The sequence below is a fragment of the Chaetodon auriga genome, chromosome 12 (assembly GCF_051107435.1).
Source record: "Chaetodon auriga isolate fChaAug3 chromosome 12, fChaAug3.hap1, whole genome shotgun sequence".
Taxonomy (NCBI): Eukaryota; Metazoa; Chordata; class Actinopteri; order Chaetodontiformes; family Chaetodontidae; genus Chaetodon; species Chaetodon auriga.
In genome coordinates this window covers 10,404,371-10,415,700 of record NC_135085.1, presented here as the reverse complement: position 1 = coordinate 10,415,700, position 11,330 = coordinate 10,404,371, and the positions used below count along the sequence as shown (strand labels likewise).

The window sequence follows — 11,330 nt, the reverse complement described above, 5'->3', positions numbered from 1 at the left end:
TGTGAAGCTTTATCTGAAGCATGATGAAAAGGAGAAACAGCAGGAGAGTAAAGAGAAAGTGCAGGAAAACATGGCTGCTTGACATCATGTTAGTGTCTTAAACGTTTATTTATGTGGCTTAAAATCACTAAAATTGGCAGAGGACTTTTCTTCTTCACTCAGATGTGGATAAAAAACATTCAACAAGTAAGAATACGAGGACTTGACGTTACACCCTGAAGCCTCTTGTATGACATATTTCTGAAAAGATATTAAACTCTGTCAACAGAAGCAAGATTAAAGCGAAGTTGCAGAGCAAGTTTTCACACTGCTCTGCGCTTTGGGGCACATGTAAGTACAGATATCACCGTGCTGCCTTCTGTGGGACCTCCGCAGATTTCCCAGTGTCTGGTAGTGATCAGGCAGCTCTCCTGGTGTTCTGCCTCTCTCTCCTGCATCTCCTCTTACACTGCAGGTGTCTTTTATTGAGCCAGCGGTGATTTACTGTACTCTTGTTTTTCCCCTCGCTCCTGCAATCAGGCACCACGGTAGTGACAGGTTAAAGCTGGAGGTCAGAACATTGTGCGTATGTGCACATGCAGCAGAGAACAGAGTGCGTCTTTAATAGGAGGTCATTATCAGAGAGGTTTGGCTTTTAGAGGGAGGCCAAAGACCGGAGAGCTCAGAGGTTTCTTCTTTTTTACAAGGTGAGAGGTTTATGTGGGCTTTGTGGGCACAGCTCAGGTCTGAGGATGTAATAGTATACAGTAGGCACCAAGATCACTAATCAGAAACACATTTATTATGTTGTTCTGCCTCTTTTCTTAGCAAAAAATATTAATAAAAGTCTGAAAAGCATCTTACATACATGGAATTATTGCATTATTTATACAGCCTTACAAAGGCAGAGAGTAGTTACGGTGAAGCTGAGAAAAAAGGCTGTGAATGGCCGAATATGTAACCGATAAGGCTGATTATCAATCATTGTGACGGATTTTACATAAAACCTTTAGATCTATGTTTGGACAATCTAAATGACGTTCTTGTTTATTCTTCAGCTTTTTTGTCTACAATTTATTTATTGAACTGAGAAGCTAGTTCAATAAATAAATCTTAAATCAAATTCCTTTGAACATGTGATTAAAAGGTAGTTTAATCAGTCGGAGGCTGCAGACGGCGTTACTGCTGCTCTGCTCAGCTCGGCTGGTTAGCTTTCAACAGGACCAGTTTATCAAGGCTTTTGATTAGATTGTAATAATGTGCTATAAAAACTTTAAGAAGAAACAGGAAAATTAGTAATTAGGAGAATTAAACTCACTTGCGGTCGTAACTCTAATTAAAAACAAATTTTAAACTAATATTATGTATATTTATTGTGTTTTGGCTTTAGGGCAGTGTCGTCATAAGGCTGACATCAGATGATGGTTGTAACATGAAGGTCCAAATGCTGGCAGTGATGAATAAAACCTCTCTTAACATCCCTGCTTTAGTGCAGTCTGCTGCTCAGTGCACATGATATTCAGTGCACTGATGTTATTTTTGTGCTGGCAACTTCTGTTTGAAAGCTGACACTCTTTTACCTCTTAAATATCTCTAAACCAAAATCCACGTCCATCCTCTGCAAGCACTTCAGCAGTATTTGTAATAGCAATTCACTACAGCAGAATAAGCTCAGGAAATAGTAGCTGGCTCTGGCTTTATGGGTTGTACTTGCTTCAGGAGGGCTTACCCACTGAACTAACTGTGAACAACAACTGGAGCGCAGAGGACTAACACTGCAAATGGAAGGTGACAAGAACTCCGCTCTCCCTGCTGCAGACATCCAGCCTGATGGACAAACCAAAGGCTTTAATCATCCAAACGGGAAAGAAACACATGCCCGGCTTTCCAGAGCACACATAGAAACACGCACATGCACACTGTTAGATCTGAAACTGTACACACACCATCAGTAGGCCTGTGTCAGTCTGGAGCACTTCAAGGACCAGTGTCTCGCTCCTTCTCTTCTTCCTCTCTCCACCCCTCCGCTCCCCCACCCACCTCATCCCAGAAAAGGCTGCAGGCGTCGGGCTGTAAACAGCTCCAGAGTGCTGGGGTGAAATGAACCAGCAGACAGGCCCGCGTAGACTCCCAGCACGCTGATGTAAAAGGGGCTAAACACTCCCAGCTGTGGCATTAGGGACTCAGAATGGCACCTCTCCTGAGGATCTGCAGCCCTCAGAGGCAGGCTGAGGAGCACAGTTTGGTTTTGGGTTGCAGCGTGCACTCTGCTTCGCTGAGCTGTGCACAGTTTGTCTCTCCTCGTCCTCTCGTTCCCTCTCCCACCCCTCAGTGTCTGTGACTTTGCTTTCCCTCGACTGGATTGCTGCAGCTGGAACATGCAGGATTGCACAAATGCATCAGCAGATTTTATCATGACCTGTGATCTGTAACCTTTTGTCAGTCTTCCATCTCGCTGCACAGAACTCACAGAACTGCCGGGCTTGTTTCGGACTGTTAAATAAACACGGTACTCTGCATATCGGTGAGATCTACAAACACATGGACAGTACACGCTTGAATACATTACTATGTGTCGTAGTTCAGTGGCAAGATTATACAAAGCGTCTTAGAGATGACAAATGTGGTTACAAAGATGCTGGAGGTATCTGTGGGCGGAAAGTTGTTTAAAAAATGTTCATGTCAGATTTAAATAGAGTCAACATAATTATAGCAGGCCAAAGCAGGCAAACACTTTTCCTCAGAACAGAAGTTACAAAGCATTTTGGAAAGAAAAAGTGAAGCTGGGAATAAAAAGAGGCAGAGGAAACAGAGCGTACAAACAATAAAAACTGAACTATTTTCTGACATTTTATACTTGTACCTCTCTAAAAAGGATTACAGTAAAACAGGAAAAACAAAACTCATTGATTGAACAATTAATCACAACCAGTAGACATGCTGCATGCAGCTGGAGACGAGGGGTCTCCAGTAAACATCACTTCATTTTAAGGGGTTAGCAGCCAAAAAGGTTGGAAACCACTGGATTAAACAATTTACCAGAAAAATAATCAAGTCAGTCTTTCCCGTACTCACATTGAGAGTTATTGATCTCTGTAATCATTCCTCTCGTTCCACACAAAACGCGATTTCAAAAATCTGTTTAGTATAAAAGCAAGTATGACAAACACAGATACTTGATTCTCTTTTTTAGTATTTTTAGCCACACTGGAGGAACAGCTCTGTGATTGGTTGGTCCACCACTTTGGTCCAGACTGACATATCTCAACACCGACTGTATTTGAAGGGATTGACATTTTGTACTCGTGTTCGCGGTGCCCAGAGGCTTTGGTCATCCCCGGACTGATGCAAGATAGATGAAGATTGTGTTAATTTCCTGCCAGAGAACTTGATGCTCTGACCTCCGCTGAGTTTCACATTCAGAGGGCCTCAAAAGAGCCTGATGGCCGCAGCCTGCACAATCCTCCAAACTGCACGTACTATATATAAACATCTGCAGCCGTGACACTTCTTATCACCTGTCCTGCATCTCTGTGGTCTTTTGTCCGGGACCTCCGCGAAGTGCTCTCGCTATGCCTGGTTCCCCTTGCTTGTACCTCTGCCACAGGAATAACCCTGAAGAATGCCTTTGACAAGTGTATCGCAGATGCTGCCTTTTGTTGCCGGACTGGGGCTGTTTGCATGGATGTATGAACCGACAAGCCAACACTAGCCACACTAGCTGGCAGCAAACACTGGTCTTTTACTGAAGCAGCAACAAACACGCCGTCCTAAAGCATTGAGGACGTGATTTATGTGACATGCCGGCTTGCTCAGGGGCCCATGGGGCTGTTTTTTTTTACAGTATCTGGACAATTGTGAATGTATAGACATCATATCACCCGCATGTTGTGCCTTTAGTTTATGTTACCCTTTTCAGGGGGAGTTGTGGGAGGAGGAGAGTTGACAGAGTGAAGCCTTGTTCTTGTTCTTACATTCCTCTCTCCCTCTCTTTCTCTTTCTCTCCAGGTGGGACCAGATGGAGGGTTCTGAGGAAGGATAGAAAGGAGATTACTTCTGTATTGTCAGCAAAAGCCAAGGTTTGTCAGGAATGGCCGTCTTTGCCAAAAGAGCACCCTAGAAATTTCCTCTTTCTTCTTCTGCTGTTTTGTCTTCCTCGTCTATCACATCTTCCACTCCATCTCCTCCTCCATCCTCTTCATATTTGCCGTTCACTTATTTGAAATCACCATCTCTGCAAATAGCCTAGCCTTATCATTTTTCTTTCCCACTGTACAGGCCACTATAAAGCACAGGATGAGTTATGTGTAGGTATAAATTGTTAATGAAATCCATCCCCACAAGGCTCAGGACTGAGCTTCCCATAAAACCATGTCAGCGACTAAGCTTTCATCGCTAAATTATAAAGCAGTGGACCAAGCTTGATCCAGGGTGGAAAGAAAGCCGAGTTATTTGACTGAAGTATTACTGAAGAGTAAGTGAGATCACTTTTGATGAAAGAGGCTTAAGACAAAGTCCTGCTGTAGCTCATTTGAAGAGCTTTTGAAGAGCTGCGTGTTTTATGTGCTCTTATAAGTTTTATCTCATTTTCTTAATCTGTTTCTACATCCGTGAAGCACTTTGCACTTAACTTAGTTTTGTTATTAGATATATGGTCGCTGGCAGCTGGTTCTGCCTCTGATGACCATCCTTTCATTGTGGGAGTAGAAGAGTGCTCAAAGCCCGAGCTGTAGTCTCTGCCACTCTGTAGTGCTTATCTTTCTAGAAATAGCTGAGAACAATGCGTCATCAAAAATCTCCTGAAAAGAATACTTTGAAATGTTGGCAGATATGCTTATTTGCTTTCTTGCTGAGTAGGATGGGAGATATTACACTCATGTCTGCATACTAAATCTGAAGCTAGAGTCAGCAGGTGCTTAGCTTAGCATAAAGACTGAAAACCAGAGATAAAAGCCAGCCAGGCTCTGTCTGAAGGTGAAAAAATACAACTACCAGCACCTGCTTTATCACCAGATAAAGCTCAAGCTTATCAGGTGATAATGTGTCAGTGTTGTGTTCATGGCTTGTTGCGCTGCCCCAGAGTGGCCAAAAAAATCATGTAATGCAAGGCTAGTCAGTCTCTTTCCATGGTAGCAACTGTCTTTTTGTATGACTTGATTCACTCTTTTGTTCCTTTATTATGCTAACTTTTAGCATGAAAGAAAGTCAGTTAAACAAATCCCTCAGATTTCCCTTTGCCGTCTAACGGGTGACTTCTGCCTCCTGTAGGTGGTGCTGTGGGTGCTCCTCTCTCTGCTGCCTCTGGTGGAAGGAGCTCATGTGAAAGCCGCCGCTGCTGGTGTGGGATCAGACTCAGGCCGTGCTGTGGACCCGCTGGGAGGCCAGGAGGAGCGTGAGCTTCCTGTGACGCTGCCAGAGGTGGTGGAGGACGAGGAGCAGGAAGACGACAGTGACCCTTACTCTACTTGGCACGCGCTATATGGTACTGAAGCTCTTATGAAAGTGTAATTTGCAGCACTGCTGCTTCACCAGACAGTGTCAGAGTGGAGAGATGGTGTGAGCCTGGTGATCTGCCTTGTATCTCAGTCTTCAAAATATATTTATGTTAAAGTGCGGGAAGTCATTGCAAGTTAAAAGGTAGAAGTGGAATTGTAGATTTTGTAGGGGAATTTCTGTGTTATTGCTCATGATATCCTGAGAACGTGTTCACTCTCATGGTAACCCTCTGTCTACCACTCCTCTGCCCTGTCCATTTTAGACCCCTTTGTAATAGATGAGGTGGATGACCATCCCAGTCGTCACTGGGCGGGGCGCTCTCCACGCTCCTCTGACCCCTCAGAACCTCAACCCAAGGGATCACCAAAGAAAAAGAAGAAGAGGAAGAAGAAAGAAAAGGAGGAAGAAGAAGAGACAGGAAAAGGAGTTAGAAAGGGTAAAGGTAAAAACACGCAGCCGAAGCAGAGCAGCAGGGACTGCCGCGTGGAGCGGAGAGAGATGAGGGTTCGGGACCTGGGCCTGGGGTTCGACTCCGATGAGATTGTCCTCTTCAAGTTTTGTGTGGGCTCCTGCCAGTCTTCGAGAACAAACTATGACCTGGCACTGAAGGCGCTGCTGGAGAACGGCTCGCTTCCCCGGCGCACTGCCCGCAAGGTCAGCAGCCACCCCTGCTGCCGGCCAGACCGGTACGAGCCGGTTTCCTTCATGGACGCCCAGACCACGTGGAGGACCATCCAGTCGCTATCGGCCGCCAGCTGCATGTGTATGGGCTGAAGAAATGAACGAAGGAGGAGGTGACGAAGAGGGATGTCACCCATCCTGAACAGAGAGGAGTCAAGAGGCTCAGTGTCAGGACGGCCTGCGTTCAGGGAAGAACCAGAGGGGGGCGCTGTAACACACACACAGCATAGGTGAAGTGATGGGAGCCACTTGTCTGCTTCCTGTGGTGTCTTTCCTGTTGAGGAGGAAGAGGTCTGGGTGCAGCTGGACGATTGAGGTCAAAATCAGAGAGTGAGGGGGCAGTCATCAGGGATTCACACTCTGGATTTATTGTTGCGTCTTCAAAGAGTGAATTGTTTTCAGCTGAATAACTGGTAACTACAGCAGGATCCTCCAGAACAGTTGTTACACATGAAAGAGACTCTCTATGTGGACATGACTGTTTTGATTTAGCATGGGCGAGACCTGAAGGCTGACGCTGCAGACAGAAAGAAAAGACACAATGAAAGGACTGATGCTGTGTTCATATTGTGATTCAGACTAAAAAAGACTGATACGAGGTTCACTGTTACTCACAGCGAAGCAGCTCCTCCCAAAAGCAATATCTTTTTTTTTTTTCACATAAAAACAGGCATTATATTCTATCATTTCTATGTTCAGGTGAACTCAGCCAAATGGATGCCATGCATCTTCATGTATTACTGTATAAAAGTAAAATATATTTATTTCTGATAAATTATTTATTTATTATAGCTTGATATGAGAGCTGTTTTTATTGACTCTATACTGTAGATAAATATCTATTTATTGCCAAGATTCAGATTTCATGTTGACAGTTACTTCTGTTCGTATACAGTACGATCTTATCTTAAAGGTGCTGATTTTCACATTTATCCAACGCCTCATAAACCCGAGCTGGACGGCTGATTCTGGGCAGAATTCGATTAGATGCTAATAAACATCTCTGAAATTAGCTGAGTGATTTTAGAAATCCAAAACACAATCCAACACCTCAGACTCCCTCTCATGTCATCCCAGACAGACTTAAAAAAAAATCCTAATGATAGATTGCAGAAACACACCGACCGACACTGAAATGATGTGGTATACTTAATAAAGTCTGACAGCAGATCTCTAGTTTTGTGGTTAATTCTGATGAATGATATCAGCTCTTGAAAACAGATGTGTGTACAGCAAACAAGTAAAACATTTATACTGCAGGAACTCAACATCTCTCATTTTAAAGTGGCCACATAATTACACTCAGTAACACACTCCCAGTATGTCACATTATTATTATTATTATTATTATTATTATTATTATTATTATTATTATTATATAAAGTTTCCTTTATTTTTGTATGGCATTATCCTCAAAGGGAATAAAGTTTTCTAATATACGTCTTGTCATCACTGATTGCACAGCTTGAAAATGACTTCAGAGCTTGTTTTCTCAAGGTGACAGTTACAATGGTTTTTGATGTAAACAGGATCAACAGCACACTGTCTTCTTCCAGCTCAGTTTAGACGGGATTTTTGTGTTGTAGAGCCACCTGCTGGTCTGAAATAAACACCAAAAGTGTGCGTGAAGCTGTCGTCCACAGTTTGGCCTGACAGAGGTGTTGCTCTCCTGCCACCTGTCTGTTCAACTGAGAACATGTGCTGTAAAAAATCTTTTATTGTTCCTCACTCATCAGAACAGCTCAAACTCAGCAGTTTGCTGTCTTTGGTGTCTTTTTATTCGTCTGCACAGACCCAGCAAACACATCCAGCAAACACCACAGGCCATACAGCTGAAAGCAACAGTATTTTTTTCTCTTGTTTTTGAAGGGGATATGTTCACGTTGGCCTATCAAAACATTCTACGCAAACGTGCGGTATAAAACAACATTTAACAAGGGTCAAATGGTCTACATTCAGTTTTCCCTGCATCATGCAACACTGTTAACTGGCACAGAGTAAATTAGCAGCATGTTGAGTTTTAAAAAAGTAGGAAAAACGTGTAACAACAATACACAATGAATAAACATGTATTGTGAATGGCACATATGGATTCACGCAGTGTATCAAAGTCTTAGAAGGTCACACCTTTTATTTGTACCCATGGGGTATGATTATAGTGAGTTAAACTTCCATGTTTGGAAGTGATCACCAGACTTCATCAAACAGCTTGTCTTCATCTGAAGTCTTGTTATAAATATATCACATATATACACGTGTATAAATTGATTTTGGAGGCGGACACTCGAACAAAAATTGTTCGGTTGTTTTTGTATCCAGCACCTGTAGAGTGTTGTGCACACACAATTACACAGAAGGCTTAAAGCTCCAGTAGATTAAGGCCTTGTTTGTTTGTTTGTTTGTTTGTTTTCTGGACCTCACCTGAATGGAGACATATTCTGGTTGATATGAAAAGAATGTTGAAAATGTAAAACATAATATTTCATACCACACAATCATAGTTGTTCTTGCATTGGACCCTCGAGTGGAACATGTGGCCCTCGACTAAAGGCTTAATTAGACCTAAAGGCCTTTCTGCACCAGGTTAAATCACATAAGAGATGTGTGAGCCAGTGCTAATGCTGAGGTGAATTCAGCCACGGTGAGTTGCTAAATGCTCTTTCTAGTGTTGAATTCATTTAAGCTCATATGGCTGTTATGTTGCTCAAAGTCAGCAGAAGTGATAAAGTAACCGGAGTCTATCGCTGGCAGCGTTGGATTTTCAAATGTCCATCAAAGACATTTCACTGACTGACATGAACTCGGAGTGCTGAACGTGCAGGTGACAATGTCGCCTGGTCTGACGTGCTCAGAGAGCAGTGGGGCTGTGCTGCGTCCTGGAGACGACTTGACCGCCACCTCCTGTTTGGATTCAGGTCCTACTTCCTCCTCACAGCCGGGGATCACAGTCGACTCGATGCTGAACGGGTGAAAATTGACCCGGGCGGTGTCGTACTCCCACGCTTGCCTCATCGCGAAGTCCGTAAATGAATTATTCTTGATGGACACCGGGTGTTCCACATCGTTCCTGTAGCTGGCTGTGCGTATTGACGCGTAACTGGTGTCGTTACTGTTTAAAGATGGAGGGGAGTGCTGACCTCCTCCCCAGCCAATGTTGTCACTCCGACCGTCCTTAACCAGAGCCACCGTCCTCTTCAGCTTCTCACACCCCTTGAGCAGCAGGTTCTTCCGGCACAAAATGTACACCCAGGGGTCTAATATGGGGTTGAATGAAGCGAAGCGGATCGCCAACAGGTCGCTCCGGTAGTCAGGCTTCCCCCCAGCAGAAATATAGGCAGGGTCGTACAGCTGGTTCACGAAGATTCGCACCTGTCATAACGAGACACAGACAGAGGATGTCTAAGAGAAGCGTTTTAATAGAAAATAAAACTATGTGTGCGCAAACATTATACGATAGTACAAAATAGCTTGTCGTCCTTACCACTAAAGGGATGGAGCAGACCAGGAAAACGATGGTCATGAAGATCAGAAGCCAGAACATTTGGATCTCCGCCGCTGAGGTGACCGACGGCAGCCGCGGGAAGCGGCGGCGTGATCCTGCCTGCTCACACAGCTCCGTCCTGACGATTCCTGTCCTCTGGTTCATCCCCACCAGCGACTTGCACACAGCCAAATTACACAAAACTGTCACTGCGATCAGCACCAGCATCACGCCGCCGTACAGGAAGGAGTAGCAGGCTCCGAGTCGATCCATCGCCCTCCAATCCAGGAAACACCAAGTACCGGGAAAGTGACTGACATGCTGCCCGAAGCCAAAACTGGGCATAATGCACAGAATAATGTTGACCAGGTAGGTGACCAGGAGCGCAAAGCGCGCCATTGTCCGGTCTATGTGCTGGGAGTAGAAATACGCGTGGTTTATGGCCAAGTATCGTTCCACAGCCATGGCGCACAGGATGGACATCCCGGCGGAGCCGAAGAAGAGCATGGAGAAGGAGAAGAAATGGCAGAGCAGCGCTCCTCCCGGCCAGCGGTTGGCCACATATGTGGCGATCACCACTGGACTGGTGAAGCATGTTCCCAACAGGTCCGTGATGGCCATCCCGCACACCAGAGTGTAGAAAGTGGTTTCCTTCTGCTCCTTTTTGGAGATACACAGCACAACTATGGCAACGAAGTTCCCCAAGACCCCCACGGCGAACATGGTGGCTGAAGTGACCAGAGACTTGGACTCCAGTCGGAGCGCAGGGGACGCGCTGTGGTTTTGGCTGAGCGAGAGAGGCAGCAGCGACTCAGAAACATTCGTGTCCAGTTCTCCGAACGCAAGAGTGTCGTTGATCATCATTAAAGTCAACAATGCACAAGGCTTCAAGTGCAAAAACTTTCTGTGATGTTTAGAAAACTTGGTCTGAAAATACTGAGCGCTAGTAAAGATAAATAATCGTTAACTGCAAAATTCCATCCTGAAATGCCCCGTGTCCTATGAAGCGCGTTACAGTCCAGCGATTCTTCTGCTGACTTTCAGTGTTTGGCTGCCGATGTGAAGGTGTGTCTGCTTGTGTTTACGCTGCTCGGTGCTGCGGGTATTTAAGCTGTGTGCTGATGTCAGGAAGGTGACGTGCGGGCTGTACACGCAGTGCCACAGGTTTCCCAGGCTCACATTCCTGCTGCCGGCGAATCAGTATCTCAACTGTTCCATTGGCCGTCATGTATTATTAGCATCCCGGTGAAGTCATCCACTAAACCCAGGGGCCAAATCTGCAATCAATTAGTAAGAAATTAATTTCCTAATTAGCTTTTATATATAGTTTGTGGATGGACTGAGAGTTTTTTAAAGAATCACAATAAGTACATTTCATTTTATTACATCAGACTTTCGCCAAACTGACCAGCACAGACGCACATTGCAGAGAATAGTAATTTTTTTTTAATTTTTTAATTTTTTTATTTATTATTATTTTTTTAATCTGACTTTATTTTCGGATGAAATTTACTTGATTTCTGCACAGCATTAAACTTGCATAAAACACTATGATGCGTTGGCTTAAACGTAAGGACTGTCCCCATATCAAGCTGAGACAACACAATATGACCATGCTTGCAAGAATGCGCAGGATTATAACTGCCTCTGGTTCTGGACAGATTAGTTAGACAAAATAAAACTAGTTTGTGTG

The 11,330-nt window shown here is 44.4% G+C and overlaps 1 protein-coding gene across 1 annotated transcript; it reads right to left on the bottom strand.

Moving 5' to 3' along the window:
- Positions 1-8,928: 8,928 nt before the first annotated feature.
- On the bottom strand, positions 8,929-10,498 carry ptger4c (prostaglandin E receptor 4 (subtype EP4) c). Its single transcript, XM_076745046.1, has 2 exons — positions 9,638-10,498; positions 8,929-9,525 (listed from the first exon to the last, which is right to left on the bottom strand). The coding sequence occupies exons 1-2, from the start codon at positions 10,496-10,498 to the stop codon at positions 8,929-8,931; spliced, it is 1,458 nt and encodes a 485-aa protein (XP_076601161.1).
- Positions 10,499-11,330: the final 832 nt, after the last annotated feature.

Excerpts from the sequence above, each read along its gene's own strand:
- ptger4c (XM_076745046.1), bottom strand. The coding sequence starts at position 10,498 with ATGATCAACGACACTCTTGCGTTCGGAGAACTGGACACGAATGTTTCT. Across the intron at positions 9,526-9,637 it reads TCTGCTCCATCCCTTTAGTG|GTGCGAATCTTCGTGAACCA; the intron begins GTAAGGACGACA and ends TCGTTATGACAG.